The sequence below is a fragment of the Protopterus annectens genome, chromosome 3.part1 (genome assembly GCF_019279795.1).
Source record: "Protopterus annectens isolate FY-2018-M chromosome 3.part1, PAN1.0, whole genome shotgun sequence".
NCBI classification, from domain to species: domain Eukaryota; kingdom Metazoa; phylum Chordata; order Ceratodontiformes; family Protopteridae; genus Protopterus; species Protopterus annectens.
In genome coordinates this window covers 629,271,511-629,297,295 of record NC_056732.1, presented here as the reverse complement: position 1 = coordinate 629,297,295, position 25,785 = coordinate 629,271,511, and the positions used below count along the sequence as shown (strand labels likewise).

At 44.6% G+C, this 25,785-nt stretch overlaps 1 protein-coding gene across 2 annotated transcripts in view; it reads right to left on the bottom strand.

Moving 5' to 3' along the window:
• Window positions 1-25,785, bottom strand: part of PARD6G (par-6 family cell polarity regulator gamma) — an 828,502-nt gene that overhangs the window by 581,560 nt on the left and 221,157 nt on the right. For both annotated transcript variants that reach the window (XM_044067008.1, XM_044067009.1), the window contains exon 2: window positions 21,485-21,704. In XM_044067008.1, the coding sequence (XP_043922943.1) occupies window positions 21,485-21,704 (220 nt within the window). The remainder of the gene's footprint in view (window positions 1-21,484; window positions 21,705-25,785) is intronic.

The following is a 25,785-nucleotide window of genomic DNA, read 5'->3' as shown; positions in this document are numbered from 1 at the left end:
TGCTTTCCATGGTGTGAACAATCTAATACCATGAGCAATCCATTTGGAAATTGTCTGTTTTGAAATGGCTTTACCTTGAGAACTTGAAGCATAAGAAACAAACAATTGGTCTGATTTTCTGATGTCCTTGGTTCTGTCCAGGTAAAAAAGTAGTTGTCTGTGTACATCCAAGGAATGCAAGATCCTTTCCCCTTTATTTTGAGGAGTGGGGAAAAAGGTTGGCAAGTGAATAGTTTGATTTAAAGCCACTTTGGAAACCACCTTAGGCATGAATGTAGGATTAGTCCTTAAAGAAACCCTGTCTTGATGAAAAATACAAGGTTCCACAGCCATAAGAGCTTGCAACTCTGAAACTCTCCTGGCAGAAATCAGAGCTAACAGGATGGCTGTTTTCCCAAGATAAAAACTTGATGTCAGAAGAGGCAGCAGGCTCAAAAGGAGGTAAGGTGAGTTTTTCCAAAACATAGTTAAGATCCCAAGCAGGAATGGGAGGAGATCTAGGAGGCCTTAAGTTCTTAGCTCCTCTGAGAAACAGTCTCATGAGCTGGTGGGAAAAGATTGGAGGGTCTGTATTATAATGAGCGGAAATAGCAGAGGCATGAATCTTAATGGAAGAGAAAGAGAGACCCTTATGTAAGAGATCTGTCAGATAAAGTAAAATCAAAGGAATGTTAGGAAGAAGAGGATCAGAATCCTGAGCCTGCATCCAGGAACAAAATCTTTTCCATTTTCCTGCATAAGATTTTCTAGTGCTAGGACGTCTGGCTTCTAAAATGACATCCATAACCTGCTTGGGTATGAGAGAATGAATCAAAGACCCTGGATTAACCAGGCTGCCAGGCTGAGAGTTCTGACATGGGAGTGAAGAACCTGACCCTGATGTTGGGAGACAGAAGGTACGGAGTCTGTGGTAAAACCCAAGGGGGCTCCAGACATTGGTTTTTCAGAGATGGATACCAAAACTGTCGAGGCCAATTTGGGGCCAGCAAGATAATCATCTTGGGCCTGTCCTGTTTTATCTTTAATAATACCCGTGGAAGAAGAGGAAGAGGCGGAAAGGCATATCCCGAGAGGTTTCTCCAACTGAATGATAGGGCATCCACTTTACAAGTTTGTGGAAAGTCCTGGTGCAAAAATTCTGTAGTTGATGATTGAGATGGGATGCAGAGAGGTCTATGTGAGGACATCCCCAGACTGCTGTTATCATCCTGAATATTTCGGTGTCCAGCATCCACTCATGCGGATCCGAAAGGTTTCTGCTCAGACTGTCTGCCAGGAAGTTTTGCTTTCCTGGTAGAAATTGAGCTTGAAGGTCCAGATTGCAAGCTAGAGCTGTGTTCCATAGATTCATGGCTAGTCTGCAAAGGGGTAGGAATGAGATCCCCCTTGCTTGTTTATGTACCACATAACTGTGGTGTTGTCTGTTCGTATCAGTAGTTGTCCTGGTTGCAGAAGATTCCTGAAGGCCCACAGAGCTTTCTGAACGGCTAACATTTCCTTTAAATTGATATGTAGGTGCTCCTGATCCTTTGTCCAAAGGCCCTGCATACAGTTGCCCAGAAAATGGGCTCCCCATGCATAATCTGAGGTGTCCGTGGTTAGTATCCGAGTGGCAGGAGGCAGACAGAAGGGTTTTCCTTTGTTTAGAGTACATGCCTTGGACCACCAAAGGAATTCCCTTTTGAAGACAAGGCAGGACGGAGATCAGTATGTCTAAACTGTGGCAATGCGGAGACCATACACTTTTTAGGTGCCACTGTATTTTCCTCGTATGTAGTCTGGCATATGGTACAAGAAGGATGCAGGAGGCCATGTAACCCAAAGCCTGCAGGAATTTCCTTGCAGATAGCAGAGTTAAAGTTGCCAAGGTTTTGAAAGTTGAAGCCAGCTGTAATTGTTTTTCGTATGTCAGAAATGCCATCTGGGTTGTTGTGTTTTGAAGAGCACCCAGAAAAGATATCTGTTGCGAGGGAGTCAAATTTGACTTTTATGTTGACAGTGAATCCCGGGAACTTGAGAAGTTTCTGAACAAATTCTAGATGCTGGAGTAAGACATCCTTGCTGTCTGCCTGAATAAGACAATCATCCAGATGAGGGTAAATTTGAATTCCCTTGAGTCTGCAATAAGCTACTACTGGAGCCAGGCACTTGAAGACCCTGGGCGCAGTAGACAATCCAAAGGGCAGCGCAGAGAATTGATAATGCCTCGACCCGGCCTTGAATCTGAGGTATTTTCTGCACTCCTGCCTGATGGGAATGTGTAAATATGCCTCTTAAATCCAAAGTCACCAACCATGAATTTTTGGTCAGCATTGGAAGTAGCTGCTGTAGAGTAAGCATCTTGAATTTTGGTATTTCTAGAAAAGTGTTAAAGACTGACAGATCCAGAATGGGTCTCCATGAATTTTGCTTCCTGGGGACTAGAAAGAGCCTTGAGTAAAAACCTTGTCCCATCTCTGAAAGCGGAACCAGTTCTATGGCTTTCATAGCCAAAAGAGCTTCCACCTGGTTTAAGGCCTCTGTCCATTGATGTTTTGGAAGATCTGGCCATCCGCTTGGCCTTGGTAGGGTATAAAAATGGAATTTGTAACTTCTTAAAACCACATCCAGAACCCACTTGTCTTGGGTTGTAGGAGTCCAATTTTGGTGAAAAAGTGAAAGTTTTCCTCCGAGAGGGGCTTCCAGGCAAGAAGTTCCTGCAGCCCAACAGAGGGAGTCATTGAGTCTGTTTCCTATGGGTTTGCGACCTGTCCTCGCCCCCTCTAGGGATGGAAGCAGTCCACTGTCTTGGTCTGTAAGAGGCTTGTGCTTGAGGCCTTCCTCGGGAGCTTCTGTATCTACCCCTCTGAGGCCTGTCTGTATTGGGAAAGGACCAATTTTTAGTAGGCCAATTCCTGCTAAATCTGGGAGGCTGTACTTGTAAGAAATCTTTAACAGCTTGCATGGATTTCGCCTTGTCCTCCATCTTTTTAATCACCTCTTCAGCTTTAGATCCAAACAAAACAGTATGCTGAACAGGAGCATCCAATAATTTAGCTTTTACTTGATCAGGCAAATTTTGTTCCTTTAACCATGCATGCCTTCTAATGACTGTGCCAGAGGCAGCAGCCCTACAAGAAGCCTCCAAGGCATCAAATCCACAGTGTAAACCATGCTTCCCAACTTGTTCAGTGGCATGCATTAAGTCATGTAATTCCTTATCTGCACAAGTGGAAATGGAAGTAAGCTTTTGTTTTAAAACAGACAGGAGAAATTGCTGGTATTTCAGCATATGAAACTGACAGTTTAAAGCCCTAATGGATAAAGTAGCAGAAGTGTACACTTTTCTGCCCCATCTTTCTAAAGATCTGGAATCTCTCAGTGGGAATGGGGTTTTTTGCAGAAGCGGCCTTAACTCCCTTAGGACCCTGAGAAATGGTTTCAGGATCAGCAGTAGGGTTCTTGTACAAAAACTGGTGGGAATCAGGAACCCTGTAATATTTGTCAGGCTTAACAGGAGCAGGAGGGAAAGAGTCAGGGGTTAAGTTAGCCTCCAAAAAAGCATCATCCACAATATCCAAAATAGGAGGAATAGCCAGAGGTCTATGTTGGGGAAGAAGAAGAAAATCCCTTAGTCTTTTCTTAGATTCCGAATACTCCTGTCCTTCCCAGTGGAAATGTTCCCTCATTTCATGCAAAGTTTCAGAATCCCAAAAGTTTGAAGTGCAAACCACCTGAATATACTCCGGAACCACCAATGAGCGACACTGTCCAGATAGACACCACGATTGTCAAATCAAATATTTAATCCACATAACACCAATCATATATATTCCAAGCAACAAAACTTGTGAAGAAACTAAACACATACAGGAGATAGCACCCAGGAACACGTTATAATGTTAACAGCAGTTAAGCGCTTTCAACCATAAACGGCTGGTCTTCCTCAGAACTGCTAAAGGAAGCGTTCAGTCAGTTTAAATCAACTTTAAGGCGCCAAAAAAGTGCATATCCCTTCTTAAAGGTGTATTTACATATATATAGTAACCATTGATAGCTAATAACTAATCGCTAATATGCCCACTTGTTATACTCACACTAATACAGGTTTTGTTGTAAAAATCACTCCAACTAAATGTTAATTGATAATTTTAAAATAAAAAAATGTATAAAAATTTACTTTTAAAATGTGCTTAGGATATGTACTGTAGGTTATAGATTTTATATCACTTCACATATTAGTTTTATATATCATAAATCATATTAATAATTACATAAAAACATACAATGTCGTCACACATTGTATAGTATATCACATTGTTGGAAAGATTTTATTAATTCATTGTATTTATTGTATTTGTATGAATGTTATTTATAACACCATTAGGAATAAGGTATCATTTTTAACATTAAATGGACATAATTTAATTTGGGTTTATATATTGACAGCATTAGAAGATTATGTACATAATAGATTGTTACAGTACATATCCTAAGCACATTTTAAAAGTAAATTTTTATACATTTTTTTATTTTAAAATTATAAATTAACATTTAGTTGGAGTGATTTTTACAACAAAACCTATATTAGTGTGAGTATAACAAGTGGGCATATTAGCGATTAGTTATTAGCTATCAATGGTTACTATATATATGTAAATACACCTTTAAGAAGGGATATGCACTTTTTTGGCGCCTTAAAGTTGATTTAAACTGACTGAACGCTTCCTTTAGCAGTTCTGAGGAAGACCAGCTGTTTATGGTTGAAAGCGCTTAACTGCTGTTAACATTATAACGTGTTCCTGGGTGCTATCTCCTGTATGTGTTTCGTTTCTTCACAAGTTTTGTTGCTTGGAATATATATGTTTGGCGTTATGTGGATTAAATATTTGATTTGACAATTGTGGTGTCTATCTGGACAGTGTCGCTCATTGGTCATGCAAAGTTTCCCCAAAAGAGAAATCCTCAGGGGGAGAAGCTGAAGGAATGGATTCCTCAGCATCAGAATCCTCATAAGGAGGGAAAGAATATTCCTGGTCAGAAGAAGAAACTGAAGAAACAGAAGCCTGATCAGAGGAGTCATAATAAACTTCCTGCCTTGGCCTTTTATCTGAAGGGGGATGAGAACCCCTAATCATAGTAAGTAAATCCTCCGCCATCTTAAGTAACTGTTTCTGTGACTTGGGAGCCGGATCAGGAGAGGCCTGTGTTGCAGTCTTTGATTTGGAAGGAGTCTTTGCCTTTGGCTTTGCCTTTATCAGAAGCTGAGTAGGCCTGAAAACCCCTTCGGAAGCCGGTACCTGCACAGTGGCTCCGGACCCATCCGAAGGAGCACTGTCCGAAGATCCTGCAATTGAAATATTCAAAGGCCTAGATGGCTCCTCGTGGGAGTCCGTTTCAGCCATCAGTTCCAAAATGGCTGACAGGGGCTGCAAAAGCGCCTCACTGACGGCCGAACCTGAAGCTGGCTCTGCTTGTGCGATATCACCAGATCTGGACCTCGGAGGCCTGTCTTTGTCCTTGCTTCGTTTGTGAACTCCAGTAGCTGGAACTGTATCAGACAACATTTTGTATAAAACGCCTACCGAAGTAATGAAATGCAAAATCGTACCTTCGTTTAACAGTACGTTGATTGAATCTAGCACAAAACTGACAACTAGCTACGTCGTGGTCAGGGCCTAGGCAAGGAAAGTACAGTTTTGTACCTACCATAAATGTAGATGTCCGAACTGGATAGCATCTGCAGTCATAACAACTGGGTTGTCCTGTCGTCAGGCAGCCCTTCGGTCGGCCGGATTCCAAAGTCCGGGTCCGGCTTCGGCTGATGTCGCACTTCACCCGACGTCATCTCTGTTGGTCTTCGGGTATAAAGGCATCAGCCGACGCCATTTTCCTCAGTGTTTCTTGCCCCAGATGCCAGTTGCCCTCTTGGAAGGCTAAATTTTGGGTAAATGCCAATGTTTCCAAAAGATAGAAGGCAAACAAAAATAAGCATGTATGTACATATATACAAACAAATACACCATAAGAGACTCCCCGCCGCCAGCTAGCTATTAGGAGGGTAAATACCCTAGGAGTACCACAGAGGGAAGGAGGAGGGTAATCCTGACTGCAGATGCTATCCAGTTCGGACATCTACATTTATGGTAGGTACAAAACTGTACTATGTCCTTCATGGATGCATCTGCAGTCATAACAACTGGGTAGAATACCATAGCCAACTAGGGAGGAGGAAGAATAGATTATGGTGTGGTTAGGATCCCTTGCAGTACAGCAGTGGCAAACCCTGCTCGGGATCTGGAATACAGAGGTAAATTATAATGCTTGGCAAATGTATGCACGGAGGTCCAAGTAGCCACCTCAATAATGTCCTTGGTTGCCACTCCTCGTAAGAAGGCTGTGGTAGTGGCTGTTGCCCTTGTAGAATGAGGCCTTATGTTCTGTGGAATTGGTTTTCCATGAAAGGAGTAACAGAATCGTATGCAATTTCCTATCCATTTGGAGATTGTCTGTTTGGAAATCGCTTTTCCTTCCCTTCCTGTTGCATAGGCTACAAACAGCTGGTCAGTTTTCTGTTACTTTTGTTCTGTCCAGGTAGTAGCGTAGCTGTCTATGTACATCCAAGGTATGCAGCATTCTTTCCCTCTGTTTTGTGGGTTTGGGAAGAAGGTAGGTAGGTGGATTGCCTGGTTTAAAGACACTCTGGATACCACCTTAGGCATAAATGTAGGATTAGTCCTCATGGACACTATCTTGGTGGAAGATTAGGAAGGGTTGTACTGCCATTAGGGCCTGAAGTTCAGAAACCCTTCTTGCTGAGGTTATTGCCAGTAGGAAAGCAGTTTTCCACGATAGATGCTGCAGGTCTGCTGTTGCTGCTGGTTCAAAAGGTGCAGTGTCAACTTTTCCAGCACAAAGTTCAAATCCCAAGCTGGTAATGGTGGTTTCCTAGGAGGTTTTACATTCTTGATCCCTCTGAGGAACTGCCTGAGTAAAGGATGTGAAAAGACAGGTGGATCAAAGCTGTATTCTGCTGAAATAGCTGATGCATGTATCTTGATGGAGGAATAGGACAGGCCTGTATGTAGAAGCTCTGCCAAATACTCCAGAATGTTAGCAATGTCTATATTGGACACATCTTTTCCTCTTTCAGCACTCCAAATGACAAACCTTTTCCATTTTCCTGCATAGTTCCTTCTTGTTGAAGGTCTGCGGGCTTCAAGGATAATGTCTTTAACCCTTTGGGAAAGCTGTGGATTAGTTGCTGCTATGTGATGTTCCATGCAGTCAGTTGCAAAGTTTTTAGGTTTGGATGCATGATGCTGTAGTTGTTCTGGGTTAACATCAAAGGCATCAGGGTATTGGCCATATTTTGTCCCGAGACATGCTCCTCAGCAATGGGTACCAGTGTTGTCTTGGCCAGTTTGGAGCTATCAGGGTTATCCTTGGACGTTCCTCCTTGATTTTAGTAATACCTTGTGTATCAAGGAAGAGGTGGGAATGCATATGCTGTCAGACCTTTCCAGCTGAAGGAGAGAGTCCACTTTCCATGCAAGTGGGTGGAACGTCCTTGTGCAGAATTTTTGAGCTGGTGATTGAGAGGGGAGCGAATAGATCTATCTGTGGCATTCCCCATTTCTTTGAGATGGCCTTGAAGATGTCCGGTGTAGCATCCATTCGTGAGCATCCGAGGTGGTTCTGCTTAACATGTCTGCTAGAGTATTCTCCTTTCCTGGTACGAACATTGCCTGTAACTGGATGTTGTAGCTGAGCCAGGTTCCAAAGGTCCAAAGTCATTCTGCATAGGGGTATGAATGAGTGCCTCCCTGTTTGTTGATGTACCACATGACTGTGGTGTTGTCTGTCCTTATCATCAAATGTCCTGCTTTGAGGAAAGGTCTGAATTTTTGGATTGCCAGCTTTACTGCCAGCATTTCTTTTAGGTTGATGTGCAAATGGAGCTGGTCCTGTGTCCACAATCCTTGTACGCATTTGTCCAGCATGTGAGCCCCCCATCGTAGGTCTGAGGCGTCTGTTGTGATGGTTTGGCTTGCTTGATAGTTGTGGAAAGGTAGGCCTGGATTTGACTGGCATGCTTGAGCCCACCATAGGAACTCCTGTTTTAGGCATGGGATTAGAGGAATTTCTGCTTCTAGGCTGTGCCTGTGTTGGGACCATAAATTCTTTAGGTACCACTGTAGTTTTCTCATATGTAGTCTAGCATGTGGAACCAAGATTATGCAGGATGCCATGAAGCCCAAGGCCTGTAGAACTTTTCTTGCTGTTAGCTTGTTCTGTTTTGTTAGTGCCAAGAAGTAAAGAGGAGTTCTTTTGTTTTTCTGCAGTTAGGAATGCCATTTGTTTTACTGTGTCCAATTCAGCCCAAGAATGTCCTTGTTTGGGATGGTATCAGCCTTGACTTTTGTAAATTGACTGTGTATCCCAGTGCTTGTAGCAAGTAAATGACCCTTTGTAAATCTGTTGTCAGCTTGCTTTTGTTGTCCCCCTGTAGCAGACAGTCGTCCAGGTATGGATAAATTTGGATTCCCTGCAGTCTGCAGTGAGCGATTACTGATGCCAGGCATTTTGTGAATACTCTGGGCGCAGTAGATAAGCCAAAGGGCAATGCTGAGAATTGATAGTGCTCTGATCCTGCAAGAAATCTGAGGTATCTTCTGCAAATTGGTCGTATGGGGACGTGCAGGAATGCCTCCTTGAGATTTAGAGTTACCAGCCAGCACTCCTTGCCCAGCATGGGAAGAAGTTGCTGGAGGGTCAGCATTTTGAATTTTGGGACAATGATGTATGTATTTAAGATGGACAGGTCGAGAATAGGTCTCCAGCTTTTTTCCTTTCTTGGAACTAGGAATAGTCTGGAGTAGAATCCTTTGCCTTGTTCTGTTATTGGCACTTTTTCCACAGCTCTCATCTTTGTTAGTTGCATTATCTGCTGTAGAGCTTCTGTTTTTTGATTTGGAGGCAGGTTTGGCATTCCTCTTTTGACTGGTAAAGTGTGGAAGTGGAACCGGTATCCTTGGTCTATGGTTTGCAGAATCCACTTGTCTTTTGTGATATAGTGCCAGTTTTTCAAAAATAAGGTTAATTTTCCGCCTAATGGTGCTGCTATTTGTTCCCTGGTAGGCGGAGTTAGAATCAAGTCACTGTGCTGTTGTAGTGGCAGTGGCTGTGTCTGTGCCTCTGTTATTACCTTGCCACTGTCGTCCTCTGTAGGCACCCCTCTGGATTGATTTCTGCCTCTGGGACGTCTATTCCTGCCCCTTTGGGATCTTGTGGAGTCAGGAAAGGACCAATTTTGGCAGGCCAGTTCCTGCTAAACCTTGGGGTTGAACCTGCAAGAAATCTTTAACTGTTTGTACAGATTTTGCCTTTTCTTCCATTTTCTTCATTACCTGCTGGGCAGGTGTACCAAACAAACTGGCCTTATCCATAGGTGCATCTAATAACTTAGCTTTAACATGATCTGGTAAGACCTGTTCCTTCAGCCATGCATGTCTTCTTATCACTGTGCCAGTCATGGCTGATCTAAATGAAGCCTCCAGTGCATCATAGCCACATTTTAAGGAATGGTTACTAACCTGTTGTATGTTATTTACCATTTCTAATATATATTTCTTATCTATAGAGTCATCAGAGGATAGCTTTTTAGTTAACTGATCAAGCATAAACTCTTGGTATTGTATGATGTGAAACTGACAATTTAAAGCTCTAGCTGAGAGAGTAGCAGAGGTGTAAACCTTTTTGCCCCATCTGTCTAAAGACCTGGCTTCCCTTTGAGAAGGAATAGGGTTTTTTGCTGTGGTCGAGGCTGCTGCCTTAGGCCCCTGGGATATGGTTTCAGGGTCTGCAAGTGGGGCCTTGTATAAGTGGTGATGAGTGTCTGGAACCCTGTAAAATCTGTCAGGTTTGACAGGGGCTGGAGGTAAGGAATCTGGTGCAGTGCAGACATCATTAAATGCATCGTCCACAACAGAGAGGACAGGAGGTATAGCTAAAGGCCTGTGTTGTGGTAGGTGCAGAAAAGTCCTAAGTCTTTTCTGGAATCTGAGAAATCCTGTTCCTGCCATTGGAATTGTTCTCGCATGGCATGTAAGGTTTCCCCAAAGGAGAATTATTCTGGTGGAGAAGCAGCTGGAATGGATTCTTCAGCATCTGAGTCTTCATAATTGGAGAAATGAGCCTCTGGCTGGTCTGTAATATCAGAGTCCTCCGCAGAGTCATCAGAGGACACAGGCTCGGGGGGCTCTGCTCTAGGTCTCTTTTCTGGGGGCTGAGAGGCCCTGTCTGGGTGAGATTGAGATCCCCTAATTAAGGAAATTAAATCCTCTGCCAGAGTAAGCATTTGTGAACTAGAAGTGGGCCTAGTAGAGGGGGGCTTAACAGGCACTGATTTAGTAGATTTGGCTGCTTTAGCCCTGGCAAAGGCCTTAATAGACATGGCTGCAGGAGGCCTAGCAGCACCACGTGCTGGGGTAGAGACATCCAAAGGGATGGTGTCTGATAAGTCACTAGTAACCACTGTAGGTAAGAATTCTGAGGCCGTTTCAAGTAAGGTAGCAGGAGCCTCAGTAGTAGTCATTGATTCAGCTGTGCTTTGATCAGTTTTCTCGGTTTCGGCCGAAACCGAGACACTCGCGGTTTGCTTAACCATGGTTTCGGCCGAAACCGCGGACCGCGAGTGTCGGTCTTTTTCTTTGCGTTTTTTAACAATCTGGGTAGTCGGAGGATCCGACGGCATAATGTACGCAAAATCTGAGCCGAAAAACTGTTCAGCAAACTCCGACCGACGCCTAAGCGTTCGTCGGTTGAATGAGGCACAGGCTGCTACGTCGTGGTCTGGGCCTAAACAAGGCAAACAGTAAGAGTGGAAATCTTTATGAGGTATTTGTTTCCCACAAGATAAACAGTTATTGACTTTTTCTGACATCGGCTGAGGCAAGAGAGAGTCCCCAACGGGGTACTTAGCTTTTAGAAGTCTTCGAAGTAGTATTCGGAAGTAGTAATCTCTGGATCTGACCGACCGGCACTTGCGAACAGCTTCTGCTTGGCGCCACGGCAAGAAAGACTGAGGAAAATGGCGTCGGGCGCTGCCTTTATACCCGAAGACCAACAGAGATGACGTCGGGTGAAGTGCGACATCAGCCGAAGCCGGACCCGGACTTTGGAATCCGGCCGACCGAAGGGCTGCCTGACGACAGGACAACCCAGTTGTTATGACTGCAGATACATCCATGAAGGACATCACAGTAAGAATGAAAATCCTTATGAGGTATTTGCTTCCCACATGAAATACAATTAACTTTTTCTGACATCGGACTGGAGCAAGAAAAAAGTTTCCCCAACAGGGTACTTAGCTTGAGTAGGAGAATAAAATCTTCGGACTGAAGTTTTGTTCAAAAAAGATTGTCAGGAGTCAGCCGACCGACACTTGCGAACTGCTATCACCGCACGGCAAGAAAGACTGGAGAACATGGCGTCGGCTGTCAGCTTTGTACTCCTGGCGCTCTGACGTCAGGAAGCATGGTTGAACAGCAGACGCCGAACCCAGATTTTGGGATACTGGCCGACCGAGGACTGCCTGCCGGCAGGGGAGAACCCTACAGTCATGACTGCAACAGTGAAACACGAACATCAATGATGAACCATCAAATGGGGCATTGGTGAACTCAGACTTGAAGGCCTCCACGAAATTGCAGAGGCGCATCCGGGAGCGTCTCCTAAGAGACTCCGGAACCTGCAGCCCTACTCCCTCAGTCGGCTGCATATGAGATCAGCCTCATGGAGGAGTTGGTAAGGGAATTTAAGGTAGACATCTGTGCACTGGCCTTCTGTGCCACAGCATCAGAAATGTCACCCTGTAGAGAATCTCCTAGCTCTTTTAGGAGATCTCTCTGGAGCCTTGTAAAATGCATCAAGTAGTTCAGCGACCACAGTGTAAAGGCCGCTGAGGTAAACACATGCTTACCTGTCCATAACCCGGAATTCCTTGTTAGGCGGATGGACTGTAGACGAAGTTTCAGCAAGTTCCTTCTTGGTGGCTGCTGCCACCACCATGGCATCTGCTGGAATGCCTTTAGATAAATACTCCTTGTCAAAGGGGGCGGACAAAAATTTATTGCATCTCCTTGTGACCGGTTCCACAGTGTCAGGAGTTTCCCACACCTTTCGACAGACAAGGTCTAATAGCTCATCAAAAGGGGTAGAAGCCCAAGAGGCGGAGGGTTGAGACCCGAAAGCCTTCAGAAACACAGACTCATCAGAAGGGGATTTGGAGGGCCAGCCTTGCCTCTGCTTCAAGATCTCCAGGATATCTGAAAGAGATATCTTCAGAAGACGACTTGGGGGACCCCTCTGACTCCTCGAGGTTGGTGTCAGACGTGACAGACTCATCTGGGGAGTCAAGGTGTTTCCTCTTACACAATCTCTTTCCGGTGGGCTCCTCATGCAAAAACTCTGGGGAGACGTCAAAGTTGGGGACCACTCATGGAGGTATCCTGAGGCTTAGGGTCTCCGCTTCCCAAGGATAGAGCGTGAACCGAAACTGACACTGGTGCTGGAGGGGGGCAGAGTATCGGTTCCGTAGGATGCAGGTGACAACCTGGCCAGCACGCTCCTCATGACCTCAAAGGCTGATCCCCCAGCTCCGAAGGCAGACTACTGTAGAGAAAACAGTAGTAGCCCTCGGCGCCAAGAAGATGAGGTCCGAAGCAGCTGTCTGGTCCAAGCACACTCAAGCCGAAGCATAGAGAGGAAGGCTTGGAACAGATGATTGATCCAATCCCTCCCCCTTGGGTCCGACCGGAGAACCGTAAACCCTCAACCCCATGGAAGGAGCCGACGGGGTCGGAGCAGAAATCTGAACAGAGAGACCAGGCGAGGCTACTGGAACAGACCTAACAGCACCCGAAGGAACTGACAACTCTGGCTCCGAAGGCTGAGAAAGGCTCAGAGGAACAACAAAGGATCAAGAAGCCACAGGCTCCGTAGTCAACTGGGTCTGAGCCGAAATCAATTTGGCCAACACAGACGACTGAAGCAGTTTCTTCACCACCCTATCAACATCCTCATCGGAAAGGGTCTTGGAAGACATGGAAGATAAAGTAGGATATTCTGGATCTCCCTACAGAAGGGGACTTGTATGAAGGAGAACCCAGTCGAAAAACTGGAGACCGGCTCCAAACCAAAATATCCGTGACCGGCTCTGAAAGGCTGGGAGCCAAAACAGACTTAGTCAAGAGAGACTACCTTCTTTCGGCACCAAGGGCAATGGAACCGAAGAAGGAGAAGCTGTTCTAGCAACTTTCTCTGGTGTCTCCGAAGAAACAGACGGAGCCGGAGAGTGCTTCTTGGAAATCTTTTTGTCCTTTTTAGCTGGAGAGGATAATGCATTGGAAGACTTGGTCAAGTCTTCCTCAGTGTGTTTAAGCAGTCCTTTCAAAATGAGCTTGTTCTTCCTCTCCTGTAGCACACGGAAACTGAAGGAATGACCAAATAAGCAGGACTCTTGAAGGTGAATAGCCTCCAAGCAGTACACGCACACAGAGTGCCCATCAGTTAAAGACATTTTATTGTTGCATTCAACACTTTTTAAAACCTGAAGGCCTGTGTTCCTTAGGATCCTTGGACATGCTGAAAGGAACAAATACGTACATGCACTAGACCCAACTAACAAGAAACAGAGCCGATAACTCAAATGGCCAAGAAACCGGCGGAAAAACAACAGGGAGGACTAGGTCCTCTAATTTAGAATGGGCCTAGCCCATGGGGAAAGGAAAACGAACAGGATACCCAAACAGCCAGACAAGGGCACAAAAAACAGCCAGAGAAACAAAAACAGGCGGTAAAAACACGCACACAGAGCTATGAAAATAGCTTTTTTGAGCAACAAGTCAACAGTTTATAAAAATTTTATAAACAATATACTTAGCCACGGCCAAAAATGAGACCACGTCTGAGCTTAATGAGTGGCAAATGAGATATGGGAATAGACCTGTTGCATGATGGGATACCTCAGCCACGAGCCAATTGAAGACTTCGAGCTAGAGTATGGCCGAGTCGGAGCAGAAGTTCGGCTCCAAACCCACGTGTAAGAATGAAGGTGAGACTGGACTACATAACATGACTGTGTTACTGCCTGACAGCGCTCGCCAAGTGCTTTACAGCACAGAAAGCTGGAAAAACACAGAGCTCCATGCACTATTAAGACCACCATGCGCTACCACGAATTAATAAATGGTTTCAGTTGGAGAACCTATCATAAAAGTGTTCGACATTGATGCCAAAATTCACCTCTTCAGTGAGTTCTTGGTATAAAAGTTTCAAACACATAATAAAGCAGGTTATGATTGGTGACCTCCTTATAATCCTGTGCGTTTTAAACCAAACACATGTTTTGCAAAAGGTTTCTATACTTCGTTTTTTCACTATAACCAAAGATGAGGGTCTCTATACTTGCAGACATGATAATATTGAAAGACTGTTACACTGGGAACCAAGCAAAAAAGTACAGTTTTGTACCTACCATAAATGTAGATGTCCGATAGATATGCAACTGCAGTCCTGACATATGGGTTGTCCTGCCTCAGGCAGCCCTTCGGTCGGCCGTATTCCAAAGTCTGGGTCCTGCGCCAGCTGATGTCGCCTCTTCTCCAACGTCAGAGCGGCTGGGGTATAAAAGCATCAGCCGACGCCATCTTCTTCAGTGTTTCTTGCCCCAGATGCCAGGTGCCCTCCAAGGAAGGCTAAATTTAGAGAATGGATAAAAATTTCAGACATGCACAACAGTAATAAACAGATACACCATAACAGATATCCCCAGCTAATTTGAAAAAGGGGGAGTGGACCCAAAAAAGAGAGTTACAGAGGGGTAGGAGGGAGGGAAAACCTGACTGCAGTTGCATATCTATCGGACATCTACATTTATGGTAGGTACAAAACTGTACTATGTCCTTCAAGAATGCAACTGCAGTCCTGACATATGGGTTGAATACCATAGCCAAGCTGGGGGTGGTAGGATCTAAGAAAGGGATGGTGTAGCTAAAATGCCCTGCAGGACTGCCGAAGCAAAGCCTGCTCAGGATCTGGAGTATAAAGGCAGGTTGTAGTGTTTGGTAAATGTATGCACGGAGCTCCATGTAGCAGCCTCTAGAATGTCCTTTGTAGCCACTCCTCTTAGAAAGGCTGTGGATGTGGCTATAGCTCTGGTGGAGTGTGGCCTAATATTGGCTGGCACACTTTTCCATGGAAAGAGTAACAGAATCTGATGCAGTGTCCAATCCATTTTGAAGTTGTTTGTTTGGAGATTGCCTTTCCTTGCACTCCAGCAGCATAAGCTACAAATAGTTGGTCAGACTTCCTGGTGGTCTTTGTTCTGTCCAAGTAGTAGCATAATTGTCTGTGTATGTCCAAAGTGTGCAGCAACTTTTCCCCCTTATTTTGAGGATTGGGAAAGAAGGTAGGCAGGTGAATTGCTTGATTTAGAGACACCATGGATATCACTTTTGGCATGAATGAAGGACTGGTTCTTAGAGAAACTCTGTCCTGATGAAAAATGAGAAAGGGAGGTACTGCCATCAGGGCCTGTATCTCCGAGACTCTTCTTGCTGAGGTAACTGCCAATAGGAAAACCGTTTTCCAGGAGAGAAATTGCATTTCTGAAGATGCTGCTGGTTCAAAAGGAGGAAGAGTTAATTTTTCCAAGACGAAATTGAGGTCCCATGCAGGTATTGGTGGTTTTCTGGGAGGTTTGATATTCTTTATCCCTCTTAGAAACTGTCTTAGCAAGGGATGCGAAAACACAGGTGGGTCACAGTTGTATTTTGCTGAGATTGCTGAAGCGTGAATTTTTATGGAAGAATATGAGAGGCCACTATGAAACATTTCTGCCAAGTATTTTAATATCTGTGGTATGCTCATTACTGATGCATCTTGACCCTTGTTGGCATTCCAGATGATGAATCTCTTCCACTTGGCTGAATAGGATTTTCTGGTGGAAGGTCTGCGCGCTTCCAGCAAGATTTCTTGTACTTTTTTGGAAAGAGAGATATGGGTGAAAGTCATGGGACCCTCCAAGCTGTCAGCTGCAATGTTTGCAGGTTTTGATGAACAGTCCTGTAATTGTGCTGAGTTAGAAGTAGAGGCCATTGAGGAAAGGGCCACGGTTTGGTGTGAGTTATGCTCAGTAGCAATGGATACCAGTGCTGCCTTGGCCAGTCTGGAGCTATCAAAATTCCTTTTGGTTGTTCTGCTTTGATCTTCAGTAACACCTTGGTCAGTAATGGTAGAGGAGGGAATGCATAAATTGTTAGGGAATTCCAGCTGAAGGAGAGGGCATCCGTTCTCCAGGCTAGAGGATGGTGCGTCCTTGAACAGAACTTCTCCATGTGATGACTGAGGTGAGAAGCAAAGAGATCTATGTCCGGTCTTCCTCATGCACTTATTTGTGAGAAAATGTGTGGATGCAGCATCCATTCGTGCAGATCCAAGAAATTTCTGCTCAGCCTGTCCGCCAGAACATTGTCCTTGCCTGGAACAAACTGGGATTGCAAGTGGATGTTCAGTTTCAGGGACTTTTCCCAAAGAGTCATTGTTAGTCTGCAGAGGGGGTAAGAGTGAGTGCCTCCCTGCTTGTTTATATACCACATGACAGTGGTGCTGTCTGTAATTATTAGCAGATGACCTTGTTGAAGGGATTTCCCGAAGGCCTCGATTGCATGTATCACTGCCAACATATCTTTCTGATTTATGTGCAGATGCATTTCCCTGGGAGTCCATTGCCCTTGAATGCATCTGCCCTCCATGTGCGCCCCCCATCCATGATCTGAGGCGTCTGTTGTAATGGTTTGACTTGCTAGAGGTTTGTTGAAAGACATGCCCTTCTTTAAATGACTTGCTTGAGCCCACCACAAAAATTCCCTTTGCAGGCATGAGTGGTATTACGTCTTCTAGATTTTGGCTGTGTTGAGACCATAAGCTTGTTAGGTACCATTGTAGCTTTCTCATGTGTAGTCTTGCCAAAGGTACCAGAAGAATGCAAGATGCCATGCACCCCAGGGCCTGCAGGATTTTCCTTGCGGTCAGCTGCGTGAGCTTTGCTAGGCTTTTGAAGTAATCTGGTAAATGTTCTTGTTTCTCCCCTGTGAGGAAAGCCATTTGTGATTGTGTGTCCAATTTGGCTCCTAGAAAAATAATCTGTTGGGATGGCAGTAGTCTTGATTTTTGAATGTTGACTGTGTATCCCAAAGCCTGTAGTAATTGAATGACATAATCCAAGTGTCTTATCAAGGTTTGTTTGCTGTCTGCTTGTATAAGGCAGTCGTCCAGGTAAGGGTAAATTTGAAACCGCTGGAGCCTGCAATGTGCAACTACTGATGCCAGGCATTTTGTGAATACTCTGGGCGCAGTAGATAAGCCAAACGGCAATGCTGAGAATTGATAATGCTCTGATCCTGCAAGAAATCTGAGGTATCTTCTGCAACTGTGTCTGATTGGGACATGCAGGTATGCCTCCTTGAGGTCCAGAGTAACCAGCCAAGACCCCTTGCCCAGCATGGGAAGGAGTTGCTGTAAATTCAGCATTTTGAATTTTGGCACAATGAGAAAAGTGTTTAGAGCGGACAAATCCAGAACAGGTCTCCATTGCTTTTATTTTCTTGGAACAAGGAACAGTCTTGAATAGAATCCCTGGCCTTGTTCCTGAGGAGGAACCTTTTCTATTGCTTTTATTTGTAACAGCTTTGAAACTTGTATGAGTGCCTCTGCCCTTTGATTTTGTGGCAGGTTTGGCATGCCTTGTCTCGTTGGTAAGGTATGGAAGTGGAACCTGTAACCTTGGTCTACTATGTCCAGAATCCATTTGTCCTTGGTTAAAATGTGCCAGTTCTTTGAGAATAAGGATAATTTTCCGCCTAGAGGTGCTTCTCTTTGAGCCTTGGTCGGCGGAGTGAAAGTCAAGTCATTGTGATTGTCCCTGTGGTGCAGCTGAACTCCCTGCACCACTTCTCTGATTTGGAGGTTGCCATTGGCGGCCCCTGTAAGAGCCTCGGTATTGCCCTCTACCTCGAGCACGCCTGTTTTTTCCCCTTTGATACTTGTCAGTGTCTGGAAAGGACCAATTCTTTGAAGGCCAATTCCTGCTGAATCTAGGTGGCTGAACCTGGAGGAAATCCTGGACTGTTTTGTACTGATTTAGCCTTTTCCTCAATAGACTTCAACACATCCTGTGCATTAGCACCAAAAAGCTTCTGTTTTTCCAGAGGTGCATCTAGGAGCTTTACTTTAACATGGTCTGGCAGTGGCTGTTCTTTCAGCCAAGCATGTCTACGTATAACGGCCCCTGTCATAGCTGATCTACATGAAGCTTCCAATGCATCATAACCACACTGAAGAAAATGATTGCTAACCTGTTGAGTGTTATGAACCAAATCCTGCAATGCCTTTCTATCGATAGGCTCAGGAGAGGCTAGCTTTTTCTGCAAATCATCCATTAAGTAATCCTGGTACTGAAACATATGAAAGACAGTTAAGTGACCTCATGGCAAGGGTGGAAGAGGTATAAACTTTTTTGCCCCATCTCTCCAGGGACCTTGATTCCCTGTCTGCGGGCAAAGGGTTTTTGGCAGAGGAAGTAGCCACTCCTTTGGGCCCCTGAGAAATAGTTTCTAGATCCAAAGAGTGGGCCTTAAAGAGATGCTTGTGAGTTTCAGGAACCCTGTAATATCTGTCTGGCTTGACAGGAGCAGGAGGGAGAGAATCAGGGGAAGCACTGGAGTCTGAGTACACATCATCCAAGACATCCAACACTGGAGGAATAGCTAATGGTCTGTGCTGGGGTAACTTGAGGAAGCTACGTAGCCTTTTCCTGGAGTCAGAAAATTCCTGGCCCTGCCACTGAAAATGTTCTCTCATGGAGTGGAGAACTTCTCCGAAAGAAATATCCTCTGGAGGCGAGGCAGAAGGAATTGATTCCTCAGCATCAGAGTCCTCATAGGCCTGGAAGGATTCTTCCTGGGTATCTGAGTGCTCTGAATCCCTACAGGCTTCATCTGAGGAGAGGGTATCTGGCTGTTCTGTCCTAAGCCTTTTATCTGCAGGAGTCTGAGAACCTCTGTCTGGGTGCGACTGAGAACCTCTGATTAGAGAGATTAGATCTGCAGCTAGGGTTATGATCTGTTTATCAGAAGAAAGGCTCTGGGAAATAGTTTTAGGGGGATGGGCCTTAGCCTGGCTGGCAGCCTTAGCACGTGTGTAGGCCTTGATGGACATGGAGACCGGAGGCCTAGCTGCCCCACGTGCAGGAGTAAATTTATCCACTGGTATGGTGTCAGGTAATACTAGAGCTTCGGTTTCGGGAGGAAAATCAACAACCGGCACCGGGGAAACCTCCGGGACCGAAGTATGCGGTAAAGCGGTGTCGTCGGCCTGGAGCGGTTGAATTACCACCTCCGAAGAGGCCGATGCACTCGCGGTAGGCTTAGGCGTGGTATCGGTGGACGACGTGGGCAGAGGATGTCGGTCCCGGTCCTTACGCTTTTTGGAAATATGTGCTGTCGGTTGTTCCGACGGCATGATATAAGCGTAATTTTTGCCAAAAAAGTATTTGGCAAATTCTGCCAGGCGCCTGAGGGTGCGCTTATTAAAGCAAGCACAGGCAGCACAGGCTGAGACGTCGTGGTCTGGGCCCAGGCAGGGAAGGCAGTAAGAGTGGAAGTCCTTATGAGGCATTTGTTTACCACAAGACAAACAATTGTTAACCTTTTCAATTTTTTCTGACATCGGCTGAGGCAAGAAAAATGTTCCCCAACGGGGTACTTCGCTTTTTGATGACTTCGGTAACTGAAAACACAGGAGCTGACCGACCGGCACTTGCGAACTGCTTCTGCTTCGGGCACCGCGCGGCAATAAAGACTGAAGAAGATGGAGTCGGCTGATGCTTTTATACCCCATCCGCTCTGACGTCGGGGAAGAGGCAGCATCAGCCGGCGCCGGACCCGGACTTTGGAATCCGGCCGACCGAAGGGCTGCCTGAGGCAGGACAACCCATATGTCAAGACTGCAGTTGCATTCTTGAAGGACATCAACATGCAAGCAGCAGCTGGAAACAAACCACAAAAATACTGAAAACGGAGAATCTGATCACATGTGATCACCCAATACTAACAATCAAAACAGCAGAAGCATGAAAAACAGACATTAGTTGCAGAACAAATATAAATAGTAGCATTAATCACAGAAACACTTACGGAATATAGTGCCCTGCTCACAAAGGGGCATAAAGTCATAAAATACTAATGCATGCAATCAAAAACTAAAGTAGTAGTAGTAGTTGCAACACTAAGTTCAAAAATTATTAAGTTGCTGATACAGGTTAACTATCAGAGAAGGCAACTCTGGGTACATTGGGGGCGCTGAAAACAGCGCTCTCGAAGCAATACTAATTTCATGAATGTTAACTGTACCTTTGCTTAGAAATGGGATCCGTTCTCGTCAGGTATTAGAAACCCAAAGCTTTTGAAGAAATTACCATAGAAAATGGTATGATCTTATTTGCTCTTTTTTTATGCAGCACCAGTCCACCCACATTACATCATTACTGCAAACTACACTATCCTAAGATGGCATGATGCGGTGGAGAGATGGGGCGGCATTTAAAATATATCCCTGCAATATGATGCTGATTTGACTTTCTTTTCCTTTTAATACCCTGTCTCCAGTGACCTAAAAATGCAGGTACTGCTTTCAATCTATTTTTTGACGAACAGGACTTTTTTAATGACATCCTTTAAATTTATTTATTTTGTTAGCTAAATGATTTTTTTTTTTTTTGGGTAGAGCTGTACAACCAGTTTCTTCACTCTAAAACAGCCGCTAATACTAAATTACAAAGTCAGTGAAGCATAGATAATACTAAATGAATAAACACAAGAACATTAACTGCAACCTGTTTTAACGAAGGGGGAAAAATTCTGTCCAGGTGCATGCATTCTGAATTGGTCTCAATCTGCTATACCAATAAAGTTTTGATGAAATGCAGCACATTCCTCAATGAGGCAAACAAGATGGATTGTTTTCTGAAAGATAACGACTTGGAATTATCCCCAGATCATGATGTTTGGTGGTATGACAAAACAAGACCATGCAGCAGTAATGTTTGGTAAGGACTTATAGTATGCAACAAATCACTGGAACCTAGACACTGAGACTGAAAAAACAAAGCCTGATCCTTGGAAGAAGCCAGAACACTAAGAGAGAAGACAAAGAAAGCAGCTTAAAATATTTATACAAACTAAGGCGCGTTTTAAAAGCAGGAATATCCAGAACAACCAACACATCCATAATACTGTAACAATTTTAGTGTGCGATTCTTGCAGGATTTAGAAGGATCACTATACGCAAGACTGCGATCTTAAAAGATGTGTACATTTCAGGTTAGCTAGCTGACAAGACCTTAAAACTCTTGGGCAACAAGCACACAACTGAGTTGATTTACCTTGTCTTTGGATAAAGACCCTGAGAAGTGGATTTGCGGTTGATACAGCCTTGCCAAAGTTGTCATCATTATTGATAGGCAAAAGGTCCCCATGGAGATCAGCATAGCCAATTAACACTTCCATGTTTATTTGATGAACATGAAGGATAAGCTTATAGAAATCCTCAAATTTTCCAGGTCTGAACCGGTCCAAGGAAAATCTTCTGAATTCTGCACCAAACTGAAGAGGGAAAATAAGAAAAATTACTACAGTGTTAAGGTACGTGTTTCAATGCATTTATGAAGCATAATACTCAAAGCATTTAAGATACTTTAACTACATTTACCAAGGTTTCTATGCTCTTCAGTTATTCAGTTCACCAACAAATTGTCACCTCTCCATATTACAGCTCATGGGAACTTAAATAATATGCCCCATATACACACCGTGCAGGAACTGAAACAGTACTTCCTATAAGCATACGGCCAGGGGGTTGAGGTAAGGATTGGAAAGAGATTGCAGTCATTTCTCATATCAAGGTAATCCATCCTTCCACCCCGCCTCCCCTCCCCAGTGATATCTTTGGTAAAATTGCTCCATACCACTATTTCCACACGGCAAATTAAATGAAACTACATCATTTATATTTCATCTGAGGTTTGTTAGCATGGTGAAAATGCAGTAAAACTGAGTAACAAATGTAATTCCGCTAACCTTCCTTTCTCAAGCCTCTGAGAAAGTACAGTTGTGTACACTTACCATAAATGTAGATGTTAGAGTGTATTCACTGTTGCAGTCATTACATTTGGGGTAATCTGCTGGCAGGTTGCCCTCAGTCGGCCTGAATAACAAAGTCTTGGGTCCTGCGTCGGTTGCAGTCTCCTATTCCATGAAGCAGGTCGTCAGGGGTATAAAAAGTACAGTTTTGTACCTACCATAAATGTAGATGTCCGATAGACAAGCAACTGCAGTCATAACATGTGGGTTGTCCTGCCTCAGGCAGCCTTCGGTCGGCCGGATTCCTAAGTCTGGGTCCGACGTCGGCTGATGTCGCATTTCTCTCCGTCAGAGCGGCTGGAGTATATAAGCATCAGCCGACGCCATTTTCTTCAGTGTTTCTTGCCCCAGATGCCAGGTGCCCTCCAAGGAAGGCTGTAATCAAATTGGAAGACAAAAACAGGATTCCAAACAAATACATGAGCAATAAAACAAATACACCATAACAGATATCCCCAGCTAAGAGTGAGGGGGGATAGGAGTGGACCCTAAGCATAGAGGGGAATGGAGGGAGGGAAAACCCGACTGCAGTTGCATGTCTATCGGACATCTACATTTATGGTAGGTACAAAACTGTACTATGTCCTTCAAGAATGCAACTGCAGCCATAACATGTGGGTAGAATACCATAGCTTAGCTGGGGGAGGAGGTATGCTCTAGGAAAGAGATGGTGTGGCAATCAAACCCTGCAGGACTGCCGAAGCAAAGCCTGCTCTGGATCTGGAATATAGGGGGAGATTGTAGTGTTTTGAGAATGTATGCATGGAGCTCCATGTAGCAGCTTCTAGAATGTCCTTTGTAGGCACCCCTCTTAAAAATGCTGTAGAGGTGGCTGTAGCTCTGGTGGAATATGGTCTGACATAGGCTGGAACAGTCTTTCCATGAAAGGAATAACAGAATCAGATGCAATGTCCAATCCATTTAGAAATAGTCTGTTTTGAAATTAATTTTCCTTGGACTGCAGGGGCATAAGCTACAAAAAGCTGTTCAGACTTCCTACTGGCCTTGGTTCTGCCCAGGTAGTATCGAAGTTGTCTATGAATGTCCAAGGTATGCAAAAGCCTTTCCCCCTTATCCTCAGGATTGGGGAAGAAAGCAGGCAGATGAATGGCTTGATTTAGAGAAACCCTAGATACCACCTTTGGCATAAAGGTAGGGTTGGTCCTTAATGAAACCCTGTCTCTGTGGAAAATAATAAAGGGTGGTATTGCCATTAGGGCCTGTAGTTCAGAAACCCTTCTTGCTGAGGTAATTGCCAACAGGAAGGCTGTTTTCCATGAGAGAAATTGCAAGTCAACTGAAGCTGCTGGCTCAAAAGGAGGTAGAGTCAGTTTTTCTAAGACAAAATTGAGGTCCCAGGCTGGCACTGGGGCCTTTCTTGGTGGCTTAATGTTCTCGATTCCCCTGATGTTCTTGATTCCCCTGAGGAATTGTCTTAGTAAGGGGTGAGAAAAAACAGGAGGATCAGTGTTGTACCTAGCTGAAATAGCAGATGCATGTATCTTTATTGAAGAATATGAGAGGCCACTCTAACATATCTGCCAAATATTCCAAGATAAGTGGGATGTTCAGTAATGATGCATCATGCCCTTTGCTGGTATTCCAATTGCTGAATCTTTTCCACTTTGCTAAGTAGACCTTTCTGGTGGACGGTCTTCGAGCCTCTGTTAGTATCCGCGGAACTTCCTTGGAGAGAGATAAGCTGAAGTTATTTATGGGATCTCCCAGGCTGTTAGCTGCAGAGTCTGAAGGTTTGGATGCAGTGTTTCGAAATTGTGTTGAGTCAAAAGTAGAGGCCACTGAGGGAGGGCCCACCTCCTGGTGTGACATATGCTCCGTAGTAGTGGGTACCAGTGTTGTCTTGGCCAATCCGGAGCTATTATGATTCCCTTGGGCTTCTCTGCTTTGATCTTTAGTAATACTGAGGTCATCAGTGGCAGAGGTGGGAATGCATAGATTGCTAGGGAGTTCCAGTTGAATGAAAGAGCATCTATTTTCCAAGCCTTTGGATGGTATGTCCTTGTGCAAAATTTTGGTAGGAGATGATTGAGGTGAGAGGCAAATAGGTCCACTTCTGGCTTGCCCCATGTCGAAGTGAGTTGTCTGAAAGCCTTCGGATGTAACCTCCACTCGTGTGGATCTGTGAAATTCCTGCTTAGGCTGTCCGCTAACACATTGTCTTTTCCTGGAACAAACTGTGATTGTAACTGGATGTTTAGACTCAGTGATTTCTCCCAAAGCTGCATTGTCAGTCTGCAAAGGGGTAAGAGTGGGTGCCCCCCTGCTTGTTTATGTACCACATCACAGTGGTGTTGTCTGTCCGTATCATTAAGTGACCTTGCTGGAGTTGGTTTTGAAAAGCCTCGATAGCATGCATTACTGCCAGCATTTCCTTTTGGTTTATATGCAGATGTGTTTCCTTTAGAGACCATTGTCCTTGTATACACCTGCCTTCCATGTGCGCCCCCCATCCGAGGTCTGAGGCGTCTGTAGTCATGGTCTGTGTTATCTGTGGTTTTTTGAATGACATACCTGTGTTTTCCTGGCTCAGCGAGGCCCACCATAGGAATTCCTTTTGTAAGCATGGAATGAGTGGTATGATAGTCTCCAAGTTGTTGCTGTGCTGAGACCAAACGCTTTTTAGGTACCATTGAAGCTTTCTCATGTGTAGTTTTGCTAATGGAACCAGTAGAATGCAGGATGCCATGTAACCCAGGCCCTGTAGGAATCTCCTTGCAGTCATCTGGGTGAGTTTTGCTAAACCTTTGAAGTATTGAGTTAACTTCTCTTGCTTGTCTTCTGTCAGGTAAGCCATCTGAGAGGCTGTGTCTAGTTTGGCTCCTAAGAAGATTATTTGCTGGGATGGCTGCAGTCTTGACTTTTGGAAGTTGACTGTGTATCCCAGAGCTTGAAGTAATCGTATGACATATTCCAGATTTTTGTCAACATCAATTTGTCGTCCGCTTGTATGAGGCAGTCGTCCAGGTACGGGTAAATTTGTATACCCTGGAGCCTGCAATGAGCAATTACTGAAGCCAGGCATTTTGTAAACACTCTGGGCGCAGTAGATAAGCCAAATGGCAATGCTGAGAATTGATAATGCTCTGGCCCTGCAAGAAATCTGAGGCATCTTCTGCAGCTGTGTCTGATAGGGACATGCAGGTATGCCTCCTTGAGGTCCAGAGTAATCAGCCACTCCTTGCCCAGCATGGGAAGGAGTTGCTGTAGAGTCAGCATTTTGAACTTTGGTACTATGAGAAAGGTGTTTAATGCGGACAAGTCCAGTATTGGTCTCCATTGAGTTTCTTTTCTTGGAACAAGGAACAGTCTTGAGTAAAACCCCTGTTCTTGTTCTTGTTGTGGAACTCTTTCTATTGCTTTCATTCGAGTTAGCAGAGTGATTTGCTTGATAGCCTCTGCCCTTTGATGTTGTGGTAGATTTGGCATGCCTTGTTTTCTTGGTAAGGTATGAAAATGAAACCTGTACCCTCGGTCTATAATGTCCAAAATCCATTTGTCCTTTGTCAGTCTGTGCCAGTTTTCT